We start from the raw sequence: 23,171 nt of genomic DNA on the forward strand, positions 1-23,171 counted from the left end.
CTTTATGATTCAGGGAGGCGATTTTTAGTTGAATTTTGTTATGAGTGGAGAGCCATTTGTGATGACGTCTGATTGCAGAGATGTGCGCTCTTTTATTGATACCTAGTGCTGCTATGATGGCATTGTTCTGTTGAATTTGGAGTTTTTGAATAATGGTTTTGTTATCGCTGCTATAGAGTGCGTTGCAATAATCTAACATTGATAGAATTAATGCTCTAGCCAGTGTCAGGCAACTGTCATTGGAGAGAAAGGGCCTACCTGCTCTGATCAACTTACATGTGTAGGCTGTAGTGGAGGCCAGGGAATTAGTTTGTTTATTAAAGGACATTGTTGTGTCAAATTAGAAACCCAGAGTTTTTACCACTTTGGAGACATTGGTGTTGTTGCCGTCGATGATGAAGGAGGCATATTCATGACCTAGCTTGGAGATGTTGGACGGAGAGCCAAGGATTATTAACTCAGTCTTGTCATCATTCAGGCATAGGCCATGAGTGGCCATCCATGCCTGAATGATGAGATAGATTCTGTTGACCAACGCCAGGTCCTTACCATGATCCCCAGAAAGAGGGAGGAGAATCTGAATGTCGTCTGCATAATTCATGTAGGTGACACCCAGAAGGTCCAGATCATTGAACAATGGCTTGGTGAATATATTATAGAGAGAGGGGGACACACAGGAACCCTGTGGGACCCCGCATGTGATAGGGGTGGGATCTGCATCTGCAGAAGGTGAGAATACTCTGCTGGTTCTGTCGCTCAGAAATGACTCTATCCATTTAACAGCATCTGAGGAGAAATGGGCTGCTGTGACAAGGTGTCTGCAGAGGACCCCATGATCGACCAGGTCGAATGCAGCTGAGAGATCAAGTAACAATAACAATGCTGTTATCCCTTGATCTCTCAGCTCGTCAATCTGTGTCTTTAGATCTATCAAGGCAGTCTCCGTCCCGTGAAGAGGTCGGAAACCTGATTGTCGGGCCCCAAGGTGTTTGTGCTGTTCAAGATATTTTTGGATCTGCACGTATTCAATTTTATCTAGGATTTTAAGTAAGAATGGAACCGTTGTGATGGGGCGGTAGTTGGTAGCGATAAGAGGATCTAGAGGTTGCTTCTTGAGAAGCGGAAGCACCCATGATTGTTTGAGGTTAGCTGGGACGATGCCTGTGGCAAAGGAGGCATTAATTAATTTGGAAATGAAGGGGGAGAGGTCACTGGCAGCCTCTTTTATGATATGCGCTGGGCATATGTCTCCTTTGCAGTTGGATCGTTTGAGAGAGAGGATAGTTTTTTCTACTTCGAGGATAGATGTTTTAGTGAAGCGGAATGTGGTTGTAGAGTCATACATATTTGCATTAGATAGGGAATGGTGACTTGATGAAGAAGGTTTCAGAGAATCTTTCTTGTTTTTTATTTTAGTTTGGAGGGTATTGATTTTGTTAGCTAGTGCTTGTTGTATCTCCGAACACCAGTTCTTATCTTTAGTGCAGATATCTAGTGGGAAGATTGGGGACTCTAGTTCTTTTAGAATTGTAAATAATTCTTTCATGCTAGAGTTGGAGTTAGCTATACGTTCATTGTAGGAGTTTCTTTTTGCCTGGCAAATTTCTTTTTTGTAATGTAATGCAGTGGACGCTAGTTTCTTTTTGTTCTCATGGGAGGGGCAGAGGCGCCAGTCGGTTTCGCATTTTCTTTTTAGTAGTCGCAGGACCTTTAATTGTGGGGTGAACCATTTATTGAGGTGTAATTTAGGTTTACTCGGTCTCAATTTGAGGGAGTGAATTTGTCTAGAGTGGCGAGCATAATCTTGTTGTACTCTTGCACCAGAGTGCCTGGGTCCAGGCTATCTGGCAAAGAGTTTAAAGTAGGTAGGATATTGGGTATTACGCTATCCACTGTTGTATTCTTTTTTAACCTGGTTAGGCATGGTGGTGCCACTTGAGGGACTGTGGGTCTCTTGGTGGTGGAGAGTGTCAGGGACACGAGATGGTGGTCCGTCCAGGATAAGGGAGAGATGGCAGTAATGGTAGCTATGCAATTATGATCGGCTACCCAATCCAAGGTTCTGCCCTTAATATGGGTGGGAGTGGTTACCTTTTGTGTAAAACCTGATGCATTGATGGACTTTACTATTTGTTGTGCCTGTTTGTCCAGAGGGTTGTTTAGGCCTAGATTAAAATCACCAAGCAGCAATACTTGAGAGGTGGGTTTGAGGTTATTGGCAATTAGATTGTGCAGGTCTTCTTCATAGGGGCCGGTAGGTCCCGGAGGTCTATAAACTACATGTATGGTGAGTGATTGGGAATCCTTAAGTAGTAGCTTAATGGAAAGGGATTTGCAGGATTGCAGGTCATGGGAGGCTACTAATCTCATGGATAAGCTCTCTCTGGAGATGATAGCTATTCCACCACCTCGGGATCCGTCTCTATCTTGTCTGAGGATGGTATATCCTTCTGGGATGGCTAGTGCTAGCGCAGGTCCTGCGGCACTATGTAGCCAGGGTTCAGTTATGGCTATGAAGTCTAGACTTTCTTCTATAATTAAGTCAGCTATGTCGATGGCGTGAGCCACCAGCGATCTAGCGTTGAGGAGAGCTCCCTTGAGAGGTTGGTTCTCTTCTTTAATAGCGGTAGGGCTGGGTGCAGGGTTAGTGGGGGCCGATGCCTTGGTACATAGAGTAGGGGTTTGGAGCTCGGGTGTACTACAGGTGGCTAGAGTAAAGGGCGCTTTGACACTAGTAAGTGGTGTGATATGGTAGCAATTGGTTTTCTTATTGGAAGGTGGTAGTGATCTTGTGAGGGGCTCGTAAATTTTGGGTAGTCTACTACATAGTTTAAGATTTCTGGTGTGCGTGGTGCAGGGGATCGCAATATCGTTGCCTGAGGATTGGGAGTTAGGAATGTCGCGCCTGGTAGGCATAGATGCCATGCTGGAATGGGTAGGGGGAGGAGGTTTCGTCTGAGCTGGAAGGGTAGTGTTAGGGTGGGCCGCTAGACTAGTGGTCAGTTGATAAATGATCAATAACAAGAATGTATGAAGGGTGCATTGGCCCGGCATATTAACAGTGAGTGGTGGGTCACAATAGGCAGGTGCCCTTTACTAGGTGTGCTTAAGACACAGTATGCAAGTACACAGGCGCTCTAGCACAGAACACAGTAGGCAGATTCGATTTTTAGCTGGGAATGCCTAAAACACAGTATGCAAGTACACAGGCGCTCTAGCACAGAACACAGTAGGCAGATTCGATTTTAGCTGGGAATGCCTAAAACACAGTATGCAAGTACACAGGCGCTCTAGCACAGAACACAGTAGGCAGATTCGATTTTTAGCTGGGAATGCCTAAAACACAGTATGCAAGTACACAGGCGCTCTAGCACAGAACACAGTAGGCAGATTCGATTTTTAGCTGGGAATGCCTAAAACACAGTATGCAAGTACACAGGCCCTCTAGCACAGAACACAGTAGGCAGATTCAATTTTAGCTGGGAATGCCTAAAACACAGTATGCAAGTACACAGGCGCTCTAGCACAGAACACAGTAGGCAGATTCGGTTTTTAGCTGGGAATGCCTAAAACACAGTATGCAAGTACACAGGCGCTCTAGCACAGAACACAGTAGGCAGATTTGATTTTAGCTGTGACTGTAAGCGATACTAGCTAAAGGTGATAGGCAGGGGCCTAAGGGTCTGCGGCACATGGCAGGTACAATAGTAACCAACAGAAAACATTATGGGCGTAGTTAGTATAACAATATGCGTATAATAGCACTGAGTACTGATCTATCACGTAGTGTTAATTGCACTCGATACCAGGCAGGTTTGGTGCCAGCTGGGGCAAGGTGTAGTGAAGACCTGCAGGGCCCGGTGTACTGAGGCAAATATAAAATGATCATAGAAGAAATAGAAAAGGCTCAGTCGTACATCAGGCAGACCACAACTAGGTCGTTATATAGGTTCAGAGTCAGTAAACATGTATGGGGTAATAGCAGATCAATTATGCGATCTTTAGCAGAGTGTCACGTGTAGTAGTTATAGAAGAGGCTTACCCCGGGGATACCAGGAAGGACAGGGGCCGTGGTCCGGGATTCGGACGCCTCAGGACAGGCTCCAGACAGGCTTGGATCCTAGTATAACAGGCTAGGCCAAGGGCAATGGGGAAAAGTCTTATATAGGATGAAGCACTTCTGATGGGTAAGTAGAAAAGTCTTTGCACAATGTTTTAGAAGTCTTTGAAGAAAAGAAGAATCAAATGTAGGGCCACAAGCCGTTAGACTTGTGAGTAGTAGAAGATGCAAGCAACTCTACAGCAAGAGGTAAGTTCTCTCATACTTTGTTGCCGTACCTTTGAATTGAAGTAAAAGTGCAGCAGATGACTTCTGTTCCTGTGCAGCTCTGCAGATCTCACTGTTCCTGGACCTCAGTCGTGGGGACAAGAGGGAGGACTTCTGGGGACTCCTGCACTGCAGTGGGACAGTCACCGCTCGCAACCGGCAATCTTCAAATCAGTGACTGGTCAGTGTTTCAGCTCCTTGCGTCTACCGCAAATAGCAACACTGCGGTTCATGGCTGTCAAGAAGATGGACTTTCCTTGCTTCTGGGGTCCCGCACTCTGTTGAGGGGGCTCAGGCTCAGACAGGCCTGCTTCCTGGGAGTCCGGAGAAACTTCCTGGAGCTCTAGGCCAGTTTAAAAGCAATGCACATAATCTGGTGTTCCTCTCCCTGGCTATACGGTTTCCAGCAGCAACTCTGTGGAAATTCAACCAGCTCTGAGATGGATGTCCAGGTGGCTTACTTTGGAGTTGATTGGTCCCACCAACTCAAAGGGAGAAGTCCTTGCAGGGGCTTCTCTGTCGATACAAATTTGGAGTTTCAGCACAGCAGCAGAGCTTCACCGGGCAAACCAACGGTCCAGGAGTTGCAGCAGGCGTCCTCTTCAAGTTCTTCTTCGATTCCTTCGTCCAGTGGTCAACTCTGCCTTCCAAGTCAAAAGCCTCTCCTTTTATTCAGTTCTCTCCCATTCATTCCAGCCTAGCTGTCAGTCACCCAGCAGGATGGCTGTCTTTGCCGGCCAGTCAGCCAGCCAATCACTACAGAGTGCATTTGGGTCTCCTAGGAGACTAAGCACAGGGAGTTTTGGGCACCTCCCTCACTTCCTAACTACCCCAGACACCCTGGAGCCAGAGGCAGGCTTCACTTGGGAATCCCGTCAAAGGCAAAGCGAACAATGGGACAAAACCTGGTTTGGCGCGCAGAGTAAATCTCAAGAAGGACCTATCGACAAAGAAATGGTGAAAAAAGAAGACCGGGGCCATTTTGACCAAAATGGCACCCTTGGGTGCTTTACTGTAGCCGCGAACGCAGCTCACAGTAAATGCACACCATGGTAGTTAAAACGAAACCACTGCCACCAGGCATTCATTGAGAAAAGGGTAACATAAACATGTTACATGAGAAGCTAGACAAAGGGGATACTAGGGAACCCCTCCAGCACCCTTTTGTAAGATAGTGTGTGCTGGGTCTAGAAAGTTACAAATGTAAGTAAAGTCAATTTCACTTTACTACACTAAGAAAAAGTAGTTTATCCTAGAGAAGGTATTTAAACCTTTGGGAAATCTGAAACACTTCCCTGTGCCACTGCACTGAAGGTGCTGTGTGCCACAATGTAAAAGATGAAGCCTATGGAGTTTGTCATGCTCCATAACCAGAAGAAACACAAAGCTCAGAAATCACATTAAAATACATGAGAGAGTGGGAAAAAGGGTCTCACTCTCTCCAGGTTAAAACAAAATGAAGTCCTCAAAATCCAGCAAAGCTGCTGGGGGTCTCTAAGGTGGAGGGAATTGGCACATTTCTGAGAATTCTTCCTAACACCCCCGCCCCCAGACTAAGGGACAGGAGGAATTAATCGACCCCCGGATGAATCTCCTTACTCCAGTTGGTCATACTTTCTGGAGAGACCATCAGTATTTTGGTGATTACACCCTGACCTGTGCTCTATGGTAAAATCAAACCCCTGTCGGCTGATTGCCCATCTTAACAATTTAGGATTTCCCCCCTTCATCTGCATTAACGATCTCAAGGGTTGGTGGTCTGTTTGAATCACAAAAGTAGTTTCATACAAGTATGGTCTAAACGTTTTCAAGGACCACACAATGGCAAAACATTCACGTTCTATGGTTGCCCACCTTGTCTCAGGTTCCTTCAGTTTCCTACTGATGAAGCAGATTGGGTGTTCCCTGCCTTTCTCATCCAGCTGGCTCATAACTGCACCTATACCTGGAAGCATCTGTCTGTACAATAAAGGATTGGTTGTAGTCAGGAGCTCTTAAGATTGGAGCTTGAGAAAGGGCTTGCTTAAATGCCTTAGTGCACTCCTCATTCCACCTGACCTTCTTGGGGAATTTGGGTGAGGAGATCGAATTCAAGGGAGAAGCTATGGACCCATAGTTCTTAATGAAGTTACTATAATACCCAGTGAGACCTAAAAAGGCTCTCACTTGAGTTTGAGTAGTAGGGGTGGCCCAGTCTTGTACAGCGTGTACCTTGCTAGGTAATGCTCTTATTTCACCTCCTCCTACCTCATGTCCAAGGTAGACCACTTTACTCTGACCGATTTGACATTTACTTGCCTTTATGGTCATATTGGCCTGCTCAAGAGCCTGCAGTACATATCCTAAGTGATCAAAATGTTCTTTCCATGTAGGGCTGAACACTGCAATGTCATCCAAGCATGCCATGCAGAAGTCCTCAATCCCATTCAGAACTTGATTCACCATCCTTTGGAATGTAGCAGGTGCATTCTTTAGTCCACAAGGCAGGACCTTAAAATGATAGAAGTCTCCTAGGGTTGAAAATTCTGTTTTCTCCTTGGCATGGTCTGTCAGAGCTATTTGCCGATAGCCTGAGGTTAGATAAAATGTATTGAGGTACTTGTCTGAACCAGGTTTATCCACCAGCTCATCTGTCCTAGGTAAAGGATGGGCATCAATCGTGGTGACTGCATTGAGGGCTCTATAGTCCTCATAGAATCTCAACTCTTTGGATCCTGCCGTTGGTACTAGCACAACTGGACTAAACCATGGAATTGTAGATGGCTCTATTACCCCGAGATCAAGCATCTTGTTGTCCTCTTCCTTTATGTGGGTTCTTACATGGTCTGACATCCTGTAACCTCTGCTTTTAACAAGTAGACACTCACCAGTGAGAATCTCATTCTGGCCACAATTTGTCGAGCCTGGTGAGAGTGAAAACAGTGGCACAAACTGATTTTAGGTGAATTCTGCACTCCTCCTGTTCTAGTGTCAGTTCAGATGAGAGATTGACTCCTTCCATCTTTCCATCTAAAGGTTGTTCCCTGAGGAGGTCAGGTAGAGGTTCACTCTCCTCCTCCTTTTGAGCAGAGGCTAGAAGCAAAGCTCCCAGTTCCAGTCTAGAGACATAGGCCTTTAGGCGGTTGGTGTGAAAGACCCTGGGGGCCTCCTTAGGATTGCCTAAATCCACCAAATAAACGGACACTCACAAAGTCATGTCTCCATTTGACCCCCCGCCCAGTGACAATGATCAACCAAAAAACGGACCCATGATCACAGCAGCATGCGCTGATAAATGAGTGACTAGGAACGTCTCATTCTTTAGGAGACTGAAAGAAGAGCAGAGCGAAGAAATGGAAGAGATAAGTAACTATGAAGAGTACATTAGAGAAGAGTCAGGGCACACGGGAGACGAGGAAGAAGCTGCACCAGAAGGAGGCGGTGAAGACAGCAAGGAACGCCCCTGAGCAGATGGACGACCAGGCCGATCCATAAAAAGACCCCAGCGTTGGATTGAGGAAATGGGTTAGGACATTGCTATTTTGGGGGGAGATGTAATGCCAAGTCATGTGTGAGTCACGTGGCGCGGGGTACAGTGATCCGGAGACATCCTGTGAGCAGGAGGGATTTGGGGGGTCATGTTAGTATAAATAGCAGTACATGCCTGACCCTGCACCTGTGTGGTTGTGTTCTTTCAGCGCGAGGCCCGAGTGTCTCTAGGCACACGCCACAACTAACTATGACGTATCAAAAGCTCAACAAAATCCTGGACATATGCTTATGGAGTAATCCACAAATTCTCAGGAACAGTTTACCAAAATTCTGATGCTCTTGGAGTAATCAGCCATCCTCAAATCTTCCCCACCTCATCAGTAACAATTTTGAAACGTTGCTGATGTCTTAAGGAGTGTGATATCTGAGGACATGAGAATGACTTCTAATGCGTTTTCGATGATCATCAAAGGACCCCAGGATGGTCTCTAAAGTCATCCTTTTGGAATAGGGTAGGGAATAAAACCACAATTTGTGATAGTATTTTCATTAAAATGCATTACATCCAAACATTTAACACAACCAAAAATACACAGCCACACTAAAAGAGTGCAACGTTCAAACTTCCTACAAGCCAAATTGCCCCCACCCACCCTGGTTCCCACCCTCCTGTTTGTCTCAAGCACTATACCTTCTACTAAGCACCCTTATTGCACCATTGGCGCACACACTATGTAATGTACAAGTCGCTTGGCAGTGACCGTCGCTTAGCTCATAGCATGCTGGTCTCTGCACCTATCTCAGTGGCCTGCGGAAAATATAGACCTTGCAGTAGCGCTATACACGCGGACACCACATAAGTTGCTGCCGGAGGGTCAGGTTGCACCGCCTCCCTATACCTCTGTTTCCGTCTGCACCCATTACTTCAAATCCCTCCACCAGTCATTCACACTAGGACCCGTTGGTGATTTCCAGGCCATTGCAATTCGGCGTTTGGCCAGAATATATGCCAAATCATTCATTTTAAGAATGTGTCTCACTCCCTTAGGGCGTGGGAAACTTCCTAGCAAGCCCGCCCCTGGTGAAAGCACGTCCAGTGTAAGGCTGCCCTCCTGCAATTTGGCTGGGACTCCCCCACCAGTACCTATGTATCATGGGACACTCCCAAAACATGTGTAGCATGCCCGCCTCATCGGAATTGCACCTAGAACACAATTTGGTGCCTGCACCGGGAAACCGCGATATTCGCAAGGGGGTCCGATAAGCGCTGTGTGTTATGAACAACTGAATTAATTGTAATCTAGCGACAATTTGTGATAGTAATGGCATGCCCAACCCTCCTTTGTACACGCATAGCACCAATACACTTCTGACAGTTTCGTCATTTTGACTAACATTTATTTGAGCCCTGTTATTTTATAATGTACATCCAAACCTGCTCTGTGGAATGTGTCCAATACTGTTTTTTCCTTTGGGATTTGTAGTTTTTACTTTCCCATTTTCAACTTCTCGTTTGAAATCTAGCCCTGAATGACATGGCGTAGGCACAAGCTTTCCATGTCACCGAACAATAGCTCAGCAGCATATAAAAAAACTCAAAAATATTAAACACACTACTGTTTTGTGGAAGAGGCGCTTCAGTGTTAAGGAGATGTGGGAAGTGCAGCTCTGTTGCATTGCATAACACCCTTAAAATCGAGTCTCTGTGTGCTTTGCAATTAGGGTTAAAAAGTAAACAACAGTGACAGGGCAACTAACATAGACGCAGGACTAACTCTTGAAAGTGGCTATCAAGGCACTACACTTCAGTAGCGGTTGGAGGAGAGTTTAAGTGTTACTGTTGGAATAAACACATGTATAATACATTTTTCACAAACTACCACAATCTTAATTCATAAAATGCAGCATTTCCTCTGTATGAGATTGTGTATTCCTCCCTGACAGTTATAAAGATCTACCACCAAAAACCTGACCACTGCATTTTCCAATGGAAACATAATCTTGAGAAAGGGGGACAGAGCAATTGCGGCACAGAACAGGTGTTGTATGGTATGAATGCAGGATACCATACAACACCAGCAAAACCGGGACGTCTGGTCACCATATTTGCAATGCGTGTGTGTTTAAATCACACTGTGGATCTGAGCCACGATGTGACACGTGACAGCAGAGAAGCGCAGGGCCCCTCCCCGGGCCTGGGAAACGAAACTTCACTTTCTGTACATCTCTTGCCTTGGGACATGGCTGCAGCCAACCCCCTTCAGAGTCTGCAGGAAGAGGTGACCTGCTCCATCTGCCTGGAATACTATAAGGATCCAGTGTTCACAAAATGCGCACACAACTTTTGCCGCTCGTGCATCGCTGTGTGCCCCGAGGGGTCGGACTCAGGTGTGCACTGTCCTCAGTGCAGGGAGGTCTGCCCCGAGGGAGAGCTCAGGCCTAACCGGCAGCTACAGAGCATGGTGGAGCTGGTGAAGCAGCTCGCGGTGCAGCCGGGGAGAGCCCTGGAGCAGAGCCTGTGTGAGAAACACGATGAGAAGCAGAAACTCTTCTGCAAGGAGGATGAGGACCTCATGTGTGTGATCTGCAGGGAGTCCAGGGAGCACAGATCACACACGGCACTCCCTATAGATGAAGCAGCCCACGAGTACAAGGTAAGTGCCTACTGGGACCCCCTTTAAAGACCCAAGTGTCTTTGCATGCAGCAAACCAGCACATATAGTAACCACGATGCACGTACGCCCACGCAACGAACCCAAACACGCACTATCTGTACATCCATTAACTCGGGCGCTCCTGCAAGACACACTGCCCTGTTCGAATCCTACCACTGCTTTCACCTCCACACGTTACAGTGAGAGACGAGACGGGGGATTGAAGGGATGGGTGCAGGTACTTATTTCTTTTTTTTTAAACTTTGTATTTTATTGAAGGAACCAATTTGTACGTATCACAACAAAACATTATTTGATCTCCGAATTCAACTCCTTCTCCCTCCCCCCCACCTGCCCAACAACAAAACAACAAATGATTCTGTGCAATGTCTCTTCTAGGTCTCTTGTCCCCACTGCCACCGTGGAGAATTACATCGTGGGCAGGAAGTGTAGTGGAACATGGCTTGACGCACCATGTCCTACAGGTGGTGGGCTGTTCATATTACCCCCTCTTCCCTTGAGTTCTTTTGTTGGTGGCCCCAAGGTTCCCAGCTCCATCTCCCCGTAGGTTTCTCTGATTTACCCCAACTGTCTCACCCCTGCTTCTCCCTTCATACCAACCTCCGGTGGGCGTGCTCACCGCATGCTCCACTAGTGCACATCCCATCCCCTCTTGCTTATCAAAGGGCCACAATTTGCCAATAATGCACTATGCCGAGTTGAAGCTGCCAACAGTACACCACTCCTCTCACTATCCTACTCCCTCTTCACCTTACTAACACATCCCACCTTATCGTTTACAGATCCGTCAGAGTGCCTGGGGACCAATTCCGTTGGTGACGGTGCGCGGTACAAATACCTTTAACATTTAACAGGTCGTTTACCATTGCTGTCAGTTTTTCCATCATTTATGTCCATTCGTTTCTGTTGCCACTTGCTTCTATTAGGGAGTGACCCGCTCTTCATTTCTGTGCTAGGGCTACCGTAACGGCCCAGAACATGGCTTCCCACATTCTCGGGTATCTAAATATGCCAGAATCCCTCAGGGAGGGGGGGAGCCCCAGCACCATCTGGAGGTGGTCTAAGGGGATGTCCTCATCTATAACCTCTGACATCCAGCCCTGGAGGTCTCGCCAGTATGCTCAGGAACCTATTGAGTCGCATCCCCTAGGACATAGTGGTGCAGACCCCAGAAACATTTGTATTATTCTCAGGTGGTCGTGTAGGACCTTGAAGTTAGGCTGCATGGCTGCCGTAAGAGATTCTGACGAAACGTAATTTTATATATTTTCTCCAGACCTCCTCCAAGTCCTCTTCTCCCTCCAAGTCATCCCAGAATTTTTTTCATGTTTGTCTGTCTTCCTTGTCTGCTGTGATCAATACTTCCTCGACTCCAAAGTGTCCAGTGTTTTTTCAAATGTTGTAAGTGGGCGTTTCAATTTGTCGCCCCAGCTCTAATTGGTGAGGATCCTTCAGTCTTAGGTATTCAAATAAGAAGATGTTATCCCCCTTGAGCACTTTCTGCTATTGCACCATAATCCAAGAATGCCTCCTCCATAAACAACTGTTCCACCCAATCGAGACCCCTCTCAGACCATGCCTGTTGCAGAATTCCTTGCTCCCCAATCTGATAACCGGACCCCACACGAGATCACTGGTGAGTGCCAGGAGGTTAAGCTCTTAGTGTTTTTTCCTTATCTCCACAGAGCCCATAGTATCCCCAGAAACGGATGGTTCTTTAACCTATTCGGTAATTCCTTGTATGGCGCCCAGAGTAAATTCCTCACTTTAGCTGGGTGAGTGTCCATATCTTTTAAGTATGTCCTATATATCCCCAGGTCGTCCCTCATATGTTCCAGGATCACTCATAGTTGGGCCGCTTTATAGTAGAGGGCAAAGTCTGGGATGACATTGCCTCCTTCTTCCCTTTGGAGGGTGAGTGTGGATTTTTTAATCCTGGGCTACTTATTTTGCCAGACAAACCTCTGCACACTACGTTGAATGTCACTAAAGTAAGCTTCCAGGATTTTTTGGTTAGGCCGCAAATATATATATAGGAGCCGCGGAAGTATGTCAATTTTTATCACTGTCATTTGCCCATACCATGAGAGTATTTGTGTGCCCCAATGGTTTAGTTCAGTTTTAATGGCCGCCAGTAGAGGGTCATAGTTGACCGCAGGAAGTGTTGCCAGATTTATAGGTATCCGGACCCCCAGGTATGAAATCCCAGATTGAGCAACTCTTACTCCCAACATGCAGTTCCTTTTATCGGGGCACTGGTCTGTGGGCTGGATCGACATTATTACTGATTTCGATTTGTTGATTCGCAGGCCGGAGAAGTCCCCAAATGTGTCAATGGGTGCAAACAGTGACAGGAGCGAGAAGGGAACGTCCACCAAATACCCCAGTATGTCATCGGCAAATAAGGAAAGTTTGAACTCAACTTCCCCCCCCTTTGGATCCTCTGTATTCCCTGATGTTTTCTTATGGCTATCGCCAGGGACTCCATTGTGAGTGCATACAGTAGGGGGGGACAGGGGACACCCCTGTCTCGCGCCTTTAGTCAACTGGAAGGGGGCATACAATTCCCCATTGACCTGGCCCCATACGTGCGGCGCCCTATATAGTGCTCCCACCCATTTCTGGATATTCTCCCCTATTCCCACCTTCTCCAGGAGGGTAGCCATATATCTCCACTCCACCCTGTCAAAAGCCTTCTCTGAGTCTAATTAGAGGAGACCTGCATCAAGGTCGACCTCTTGGGCGTAGTGCATTAAATTCAGTGTCTTCCTAATGTCTAAACCTTGGCGCCCTCTGATAAAGCCAACCTGGTACCCATGGACCAGGGACGGCATGACTCCCTGGAGTCCCTTTCCCAGCACCTTTTGCCAAGATTTTTACATCTAAATTGAGTAGGGAGATAGGTCGGTAGGGTGAGCATTGTGTCGGGTCCTTACACTCTTTTGGGAGAACCACTTTAATGGCCCCCCATCATTCACTCAGGCTATGTCCTCCCCTCCAGAACTGTGTTGAAGACTCTCGTGAGGTACAGGGCCAGAGTGGACCGGTATAGCTTGAAGAATTTAACCGAGAACCCATCTTCGCCCGGTGATGTACCCTATTTCATTGATTTAATTGCCTGGATGACCTCTTCCTCTGATATTGGAGTGTCCAAGTCAAGAGTGGTTTCCCAGGGTAGGCCTGGAATGTGTAGTTGAATTCTACTATGTGCGATTCGTCGCTGTCAAATTCTGACTTGTATAATAGTTCGTAGTATAGTCTGAAAGCCACCCCTATTCTAGTGGCGTCGTAGTGCATCGTCCTCCTGTTGGTTCTCACGGCCCTAACCATCTTACTTTTCTGGACTTCCCTCAGTTTCCATTCCAGGATTTTGTCTGCATTGTCACCTTTATCGTAATATTTATGTTTTGAGAAACAGCTATTTCCTCTCAGTTTTGTTCAGCATGAGCTCTTTTAACTGTGCTTTATGGGCCTCCAGTGATCTCGTCTGGTCCAGCGAGATGGAGCCGCCCTGGACATGTCCCGGTTGGAGCTCAGTGACCTTCCCCCTAAGGAGATCTACCTGTCTCTGTCCCTCCCTCTTTTTTTGGGATCCCATGGATGATGGCCTTGAATAAGTCCCATACGGTGTATGGGACCACCTTCCCGTTATCATTGAGTTCAAGGTATTCTATAATATTTGTGAGCACTGTGTGGGCAGTTTCCTCACTTTTAGGAGGAAGTCATTACACTTCAACTTCCCTGGCAGTGGTCGCCCCCAGGTGTCTCGCTGGCTTTTCAACCAATACCTGGCACTTCTTGCCCACCGCATTGCCGCGCTCTGCCCTAACCTCCAGTGCTATGCGGATGACACTCAGCTCATTTTCCGGCTACTCTCAGTCACCTCTTTTCCCTCTCTTATCTCTGACTGCCTGTCCGCCATCCAGGAGTGGTGTGCCGCCAATGATCTCTGCCTTAATGCGAGTAAGTCTGAGATTCTCCTCATCGGCACTCCCACTCCCTCCTTTCCTGTCACTCTCTGGCCAGCCTTGCTTGTCCCTCTTCCTGCTCCCACCTGTGAGGGAAAAAAAACTTGGGGTCATCTTCGACCCCACACTCTCCTTCTCTCCTCACATCTCTGACATCTCTAAGAAGTCACACTACCAGCTGCACCTCCTCAGAGGTATCCTTCCCTTCCTCTCCTTCCCCCAGAAGCTCACTGTCTCCAGAGCCCTGGTTCTCAGTAGGCAGGACTATTGCAACAGCCTCTTTCTAAATATGCCTGCTTCTACTCTCTGCCCTCTGCAACTCATCTAAAACAGGCTTGTCCTTGTCCTCAAGCCCAGGGATCGTATCTCTCCAGGACTGAAATCTCTGCACTGGCTCCCTGTGGCTGCAAGGACTAAGTTAACAACCCCCTGCATTGTCCACAAGGCCTTCTGGCGCCGCAATACCTTTAAAATATTCCTAAATATCTTCGTTCTGGAGCTCTTCGCTCATCCGCTTCCAACTCCCTCAGGGTCAGTCGCTTCTCCAAGCAACAAATTGGTGGTAGATCTCTTTCGTCGGCTGGGGCCTCCCTCCGGAACAGCCTCCCTGCCTCCCTGAAATTTGAGGAGAACCATCTCCGGTTCCGTAAGCACCTCAAAACCTCCGGTTCCGTAAGCACCTCAAAACCTTTCTCTTTGCTTCGGCTTTTTCTCCTCCTTTCCCCTGCTGACTTCCTGGTTGAAAACTAACCTGCACTAGTTACCTGGCCACCCTCTTATCTCTGGCCCTGTTCCCCTCCCCAGCCAGTCACACACCTGCACTGCCTTCCTGGCAACTTGGGGACTGTTTCTCTATCCCTTCAGTCCCACTTCCAGCTCTTGATGCATGTTGTCTGCACTTACCCTTGCCACCTGCTGGGCGCACTTCTACTTTTGTTATTTATTTTTTATCCCATGTACTGCACTGTCCCCTCTCCCCCTTCCCTTTCCCATTCACTTGCACGATCTGAATGACACCTGGCCTAGTAGGATTGTTGTCTTTTTTCCCCCTGTGCCCCTTACCTTGCCTCGTCGCGCCCTGAAACACTTGTGTATAGGTGCGTTATAAATGCCATATCATATCTTACCACTATGCACACTAAGTCTTGGTCCGACCAGGGTACTGGGTCTACCAGGGAGTCCTCAACGTGACTAAACAAGGAGCTGTCTACCAAGATATGGTAAATCCTTCAGAAGGATTCATGAGCTTGTAAATAGAATGTGAAGTTGGGATCTCCTGCTGTCGGAGGGGTCAAAATTTCTATCAATCCAAAATCCCCATTCACTTTATGGAAGTTCCGAGAGGTGGCCTTGTCTAGCTGGGATGGTCTCTGTAAGCCCATTTTCTTCCTGTCTCTAGTGGGGTCCCGTACCATGTTAAAGTCCCCCCCTTACAATAAGGGGGCCCTCTGCAAAAATGTGCAGCTTGTCCCTAACTCTATCCCAAAAGGTTATTGGGCCTTCGTTCGGACAGTAGATCACTCCCTGTCAATGGGTTCCCCTTAATGTCTCCTTAACAAATAGGTAGCAACCTTCTGGATCCCCCTGTGTTGCTTTTGCCTTGAACCCTAGGCCGCTTGCCATGACAATGGCTACTTCTCTCATTTTGGATGTAAACAAGGCTTGGTGTACCTCCCCTATCCCCCCCCCCCTCAGAGTGCTGGTTCCTTACCCAGTGCGTTTCCTGGAGAAAGAGCAGGTCAAACGTGGCTCAGTAGAATTCTCTGGCCAGGAGCGATCTCTTCGTCAGAGAGTTGACTCCTCCAGCGTTTAGAGAGCCCACCACCAGAGCTGGTAGTGCGTTAGCCATTTGGATTTGGGAAACCTGATCCTTTTGTGTGTCCTTCATGCGTTCCACCCTGGACCCTTGGTTTAGCCACTACTGCTTGCAGGCTTAAATATGCGTTTTGCCAATAGCACAGAACCATCAGAACTATAAACCCCAACTCCCCGGAACCAATTAACTGAACCCATCCTTCCTTTTCCCAGGACCCTCTTCCCCTTCCTTCCTCCCACCCACCATGACCTATTAATGCCCCACAACCTCCTTCCCCAACTCCCCCTTTAGATTTCTTACACCCCACTCCCCCTGTGTCCAGTCAGGTTTTATGCCCATTTCTTGTCCCTGACTGATATGGTGCCTGGTCACTCCGGGACAATTCTTGAAGAGGCTCTTTTATTGAGCCCCTCCTCCCCTCCAATCTCTTTAGAAAGACATCAGCTTCTCCATCCCCCTCGTCCAGATCCTTGCCCCCCCCATAGTAGGAGGGTGCTTCGCCCCCCGGTCCACACCCTCCCCAAGTCTGGGGGTCCCCCCAGGGCACTGTATAGGGATGCAGTATTTTCCTCCTCCGCCCTTTCTGTGGCTTGCCACCCCTGATCTAGTCATGAATACAATTATTTCCTGTGTATGAGTCAATTGCCGCTGTGCGGCGGGGTGTTCAATTTCTTAAATTTCCTCGAGCCGTGGACCCTTCTCCTGTCCCTCGAAGATCGTCTCTCTTCCGTCTCTCCCTCCACTTCTAGAAGGCCAAAGATCCTGAGGTTGTTTCTATGCTGCCTGTTCTCGAAATCGTCCATTTTGAGGGCTTTCTCGTCATCCCTCCTCTCCAGGGCCGACAGTCTGGCGTCAATCTGTGCTTCAACAATATCCACTGAAGATTGGTTGGCCTCCAAAACTTGGATTCTGTCTTCCATCTTGTCCACTTTCTGATCTATCCTGTCCACCCGTTGGTCAATTCTTTCGAGTCTACGCCCGATGTCGACCCGCATTTCCCTAATTTTTTGCATCAAGGCTGCAATGTCTCTTTTGATAGACAGTCGTCTCGTCTGCTATTCCCTTGGGGGTCACGACCGTTGGTTGTGCCGGCCTTTCCTGGTAGCTAAATTCTTGAAGCGCCACCGTCCAGCTGGCTCATCCGAGCCAGCTAGCTGCGCAATAGGAGCCAGTCCCCTACAGTGGGGTAGGTCGGGTGTGGGACTTCCTTGGCTGTTCAGGTTAGTGGCGGCCTAATGTCGCGGTCTGGGATTGTGGGGCAGAGGGGCTGTGCTTCTGGATACCTCAGCCATATCCTGGGCCTGCTTCACCACCCTGTTACGGCCTTGGGTTGTGCGCTGGTGCTTACAGGCAGTTCGCCAATATTTGTGGTGTCGGCGCGGGTGGTGGGGACTCTTCTTTGGTTTTGTTGTGTGGACAAGGTCCAGGGGTCATGCACCTCTTGCTTTTCTGTCCTTTGGCCCCAGAGCGCCTCCCTTTGCAGCCAATTGGAGGTTGCTCTCCTTCTCCGCATGCCAAAGGGCTACCAATTGAGCACCCTCAGTGACTAGGCCACAGGGTGGCGACTGAAGCCATGCCTGAGGCCAGGTGCTCACTGCTGACAGCAATTGGGGCTGGGGAGGCAGTGTGCGTTAGTGTGGCCACTCCTTTCTTCAGGGTTGTTCAGGTCCCTCAATGGCTTGAAAATCCTCCAACTAAAATATAGTGCAGCTGCCCATTGGGAGAAAATGACCCCCATGTATATAGCACTAAAGGCTCACAGTTTAATTTATGAAGGGCTGTTAAAAGAAGAAAATGGATTCTGTATCCCAGGTGTTAGGAAAGATTTCATAATTGTATGTAATTTTCCCTCCATGTGCACACCCCCAAACTTTTTGCTGCTGTTTAGACACCATAGACTGACTTTGCCAGAGAAGCACAGCCTTCAGCTGCACTCCTCTGGGCTTTCACTCACTTTTTATGGGGAAACTGACATGCCCTTAAGACAGTCCCTACTGGGAGACTTTGTTTCCCTTCGTCCTTTTCCAATGTTGCAACTTTTCTGCAATATGTAACAAATACACAATGTACCCTCCAATACAGTGTACTTGGGTCTGTAGTCATTTTCCAAAGGCTCTACATTCTCCCGATTGACTTTTTGTGAGATGTGCAGATGTGTCATGGACAGGGCTGGTGGCAGCTATCTTTTCTCATTATTTTTAACCCTTTCCTGCCATGTTAACCGCGTTTGGCATGAATAGGTGGCCTGGCTCCAAAACAGCCATGCCACTAGTTTCTTTGTCCTGTCCTTTGACCATCTTGCCCCTTCACCTTCCCCAGGCCGAGTCGACCCGGGTCAGTCCTTATTTGGTCATGCATTTTCCTGCGAAACGCATTGCTTTCGCAGGCTTCTGCATGCCTTATGTGTGTGCCTCCAGGATGTGGGCTGGAACGTCTGAGTCCAATTAGCATCCTGGGTGCCAGAGAGTCTGGAGTGCCATGAATGACTGGGACCACTGTGGTCCGTGATTGCTCCACGTATGGAGTGTGTGTTTGTGAGCAGCTCTCCCATTGGGTCCTCTTCGTTTTGGCGCGAAGGGAACTTTGGATAAGAGGAGGCCAAAAACACCCATTCCATGTCGATCTCTGGAGTTCTCACTGAACGAAGGATAGGATCCAAGTATCCTAAAACTAGGAAGCTGAGTCGAGGAACCGCTGGTGACCCGCTGGAAGGTTTGGCGCCCTGAGCCTGCTGTCGTCCCGTGGGACCCCTCTGCATCTGGTCGTCCTAGAAAGTCTACAAAGATGCTTCGACCCATGGGACCAACTATTCTCGGCACCTTCATCAAAACCTGCAAGTAAGCTTTCTCTGAAGTGTCCTTAGGCCAACCAGTGGGCTGACCAGCTTACCCAGTTGCTTTGCTCTGTCACTGCTGCCATTTTGAGGAGGCCCTCGAAACTTGGTATACTGCTAGCTCTGTGTCCGCGGCAACCTCAAACTGAATTCCTCACACTGGGCGTTCCCCGGTCTGAAGTGAGACGAGGCGCCAGGACCGGAGCATTTGCGATTACTGTGTTGCCCTGCCGGAGCAACAACCTTTGCAAGTGCGCTGCATTTGTGACCCTCTTGCCCCTGAAGGCTGCTGCAGTGAAACTGGTCGATTCATCCACCCGGAGCGGAGAAATCGTCACTGTCCTGTTAGGGAATCATCGCTGTATCTCAGGAACAGAAAGCCGCAGAGACGTCCTTTTTGTCGCGTTCGAACCTGCAAACGAAGTGGACTGAACTGGCAAAGTTTGGCTCTGAGTGTGCCTGGGACAGGTGAGTACTCCCAACACTAACCGGTGGCACCTAGCGCCAGGGCCTCTTTTTACGCACAAGTGGTCCCTGGGGGCCCCTCTCCTTTCCACTGCTAGTGCGAACTAGTGACTCCACCCCGCGCTATGGCACTGCCTTATGCCTTAAAGTGGTGGTCCTCCCTGAATAGTGGGAACTTATTCTTCATCGCCTAATCCACCTTCCTGAGCTGCTAGAGACCCCTGAAGGGACCCCGTTTTGTCCATTGGAACAATTACTGTGCGCTTGCATTGCATGTACTATTGAGCACAAGGCTCCTCTCTTCTTAGGGCTTGGACTGCCTCTTACTTGCGTTGTTGATGTCGAAGGGGCCTAAAGACTATCTGCACTGCCCGTTTCCTTCCCATCTAGGCTGTCGACAAATTTCGTGCTTTTAACCCTTTGACCCCAATGGTCTTGTGTATACATTGTATTGATAGTGTTGTGTTGGTTTACTGAGTGAAACTGTGATTCTTTTGCTATGGTCTGAGTTACAAAGGCCTTGTAATAAATGTGTCTATATTTTTGATATAATGCCTGTCTGGGAGTAATTTTTAAGTGTCCTTGCTTTGTGTGCTCATTGAGGTCCTTCAGTCACCCTCACCCCTCCTGAGACCTAGTCTTGACCGCCCTCCATAGCTACCTTGATTGGTCTGGCTTGTCCAGAGGTTACCCTGTCCCAAGAAACTAGGCTGGCCTTCTGAACAGTGTTGCATACTAGGGAAGGCATTTTGAGTTATTCCTACCCAGGACACATAGTGAATTATTGTAGTATAACTGAAAAAAGGCCATAGTCCTATCTAACAATATGGAAACAAGTACCTTGTTAACCTAAAATCCTTCTAAATCTTTAACATTGAGAAAGATTTGTGCTGAGAGAGGTGTCTCTGCTCATGGCACAAAAATGGAAATGATCCAAAGAATCATGGAATGGCAAGAAGCTCAGCTTACTGCCATAGCTTCTGATGACAGTATAGAAGGAGGTGGGGCTGCTCCCACTTTCAGAACTGGAACACTGCCACTGCACTGGTTCATGGGACCCATGAGGATTTGGATGATGTAATGTGCAATGTTTCCTCTGCCAGTGCTGATGGTGAGGCCATGCTTGAATTCAAGAAGCAAGATGTCACGATCACTGGGCCTACCAATACTGGCCTTACCCCTTGCACCTACCCTAGTGTAGTAGCAGGCACATATGCACACAGCCCAGGGTTTCCAAGGCACCACTGGGGTTCTTGGACCAGGTTGCGAAAGAACAAAAAGAGTTGGGCCCAAGCTTGGTGTTCCTGGCGCCACGTTTCTTATTCATGAGGTGACTATGCCCTGCCACATCGTATTCCTCCAACATGGAGGCAGAAAAAACCAAGCAGCACTTAAAATGCTGCAGGACTGCCTTTTGGGTGGGGCTGGGCATGCTTAGTCATTGGGTCATTGGGTGTGGCTGGGCATGCTTAGTCATTGGGTATGGCTGGGTGTGGTTGGCTATTTAAGCCACACCCAGGCAAGGGTTCCCTGATTCACGTCATTCTGCCACTGCAGCGTGATGCTTACCGGCCTTGCTCCTGCTCTCCAGACCTGAAAGAAGAAAGAAACAGCTGTTAGACAGAGCTCTGCTCTACGGACCCGATCTCCGATCCTCGGCAGCACTCACCTGGTTATCCTTGTGTGAATTCTTGGCAGCAACGCTTCTTGGCATCTCGGCTTTTCGACTCCTCAGTCGCCTCTCCTGCTGGAAAGAGAAAAGAAACAAGACAACAGTTAGTAAGTGGAATTACCGTGCAAGGTAGCAGCGTTATGAACGGTATTAACATCGCGCATACCATTAAGGCAGCAATTGAAAAAGGTGAAAGCAGCATTGTTCTTGGGGGGAGGGGGGAAAGCAGCTTTTCAGAAAGCAACAGCATAGCGCCTTCAACACCGGCAGCTGCTAGACAATCCACAGCTGCTAGACAATCCACAACAGAGCACCACGCACCAAAGGGGGCAGCGCTCTGCATCAAGACACTCTACAGAGTGCCGAGCATAGAAGGAACAGGGTACGGCCAGGACACTGTGTGCCCCAAAGCAAAACTGCTCAGAACTCTTACACGGCATACAGCACAGTGCGCACAGCCAAACTGAACTTTAAAACCACCCTTTATAGACAATTATCTACGCCGCAAGGTGAAAGGACACTGATCCACACCGCAGCAGGACTGGGCTGGATATAGACCACCACAGTCAGTGACGTAACTGACTCTACACCTATTGCGCCCCTGCTCAAGGAATAGCAGGATGGAGAGCTTCTCTTCCCAATAAATCAGGTGAGCGGCGACCACGAAAGTTGGGAGCCCAGGTGGGGGGGATTAGGGTGGAGGGAGGAGCCCTATCCACTACTCTCATTAACGCAGTATTGTGTATCCCTTTTAGGATCACACCCAGGGGTTCAGTTCCACCGGAGAGTCCTGACACAGACCCCACACAGAAGAGGTTTCCTGGTGCCCCCGCAGAGCTAAGGTGAGCGTTACACAAGAACTGCTGTTTAGGCAGAAGGAGCTTGAATTTAACATGGCCAAGCTAAAGATAGAGCAGGCAGAAAAACAGAAGGACAGGGATCATCAGTTAGAACTGGCCAAGCTTCAGGTTGCCAATGAATCCAACGGTCCTGGACATGGGTCTGGGTCCTCCTCTCATCCAACGTTTCCTAAAGATCTGCTCAGTGTGTGTGAGGAAAAGAATGACATTATGGACTGGCTGAATACCTTTGAGTATGCATGTGAGGTTCAACAGGTTGACAATTCTGATAAGATTGCCTGGTTACTTAGCAGACTGCCCCATTCTGGCTGCAGTGCCATTATGGAAATGTCAAAAATTGAGAGAGCAGATTTTGCAATGTTGAAGCAAACTCTCATTTTAAAGTTTGGAAAGACTCCTGCCCAATAATTAAAGAGATTCAGAGAGTACAAAAAGAAAGAAGGTGGTACTTGGGTATCTTATGTAACTGAATCCTTTAAAAACTTGACTGGCTGGGTTGAAGGTTATAAGGTCTCCACCTTTTGAAGGTATATGTCTTGTCACGCTAGAACATATTTTTGCATCTTCTTCCCCTGAGCTTAAGCCGCATCTGGCAGATTCAAAGGAGATAGATCCTAAGAAGCTTGCCATAGCAGCAGATTTGTGAGTGTCCCATAAGGACAAGACTCATCCTGGTAAGCAGGAGGAGGGGAAAAGTTCAAAGATGAGGAGGGTGGGGAATCTGATAAAACTTCCTCCCAGAAGGGCCACAAAAAGAAAAATAAGGGTAAGTCACAATAGAACTCACAGGGTAGTGGAGGTCAGCCTCCAAAACAGAGCTCTGGTTATAATAAGCCTCCCTATGTAAACAGACTCAATGGATATTGTTTTGCTTGTAGAGCAACTGACCATGTGAAGGGGGACCCCAGTTGTAAGGTCAAAACCTTGGGGGTCCACTCTGCTAATCTGGCCTTCTCCTCCTATGAGAAAGAAGAGATTACAGGGGCATCCTTCTCCTCAGATGCCTTCCCCCGTGGGATAGACTCTGAGGTAGTTTTAGTTTCCCTGGGTTCCTGGGAGCTTAAAGTCTCAGAGGCTTATGCTA

The 23,171-nt window shown here is 48.1% G+C and overlaps 1 protein-coding gene across 2 annotated transcripts in view; it reads left to right on the forward strand.

Annotated features, from left to right (window-relative positions):
- Positions 1–9,981: 9,981 nt before the first annotated feature.
- The window catches only part of LOC138516916 (E3 ubiquitin-protein ligase TRIM39-like), a 164,456-nt gene continuing 151,266 nt past the window's right edge, over positions 9,982–23,171 (forward strand). For both annotated transcript variants that reach the window (XM_069632374.1, XM_069632375.1), the window contains exon 1: positions 9,982–10,452. In XM_069632374.1, the coding sequence (XP_069488475.1) occupies positions 10,039–10,452 (414 nt within the window). In that variant the 5' untranslated portion in view covers positions 9,982–10,038. The remainder of the gene's footprint in view (positions 10,453–23,171) is intronic.

The sequence above is a fragment of the Ambystoma mexicanum genome, chromosome 6q (genome assembly GCF_040938575.1).
Source record: "Ambystoma mexicanum isolate Mex_15411 chromosome 6q, UKY_AmexF1_1, whole genome shotgun sequence".
Taxonomy (NCBI): domain Eukaryota; kingdom Metazoa; phylum Chordata; class Amphibia; order Caudata; family Ambystomatidae; genus Ambystoma; species Ambystoma mexicanum.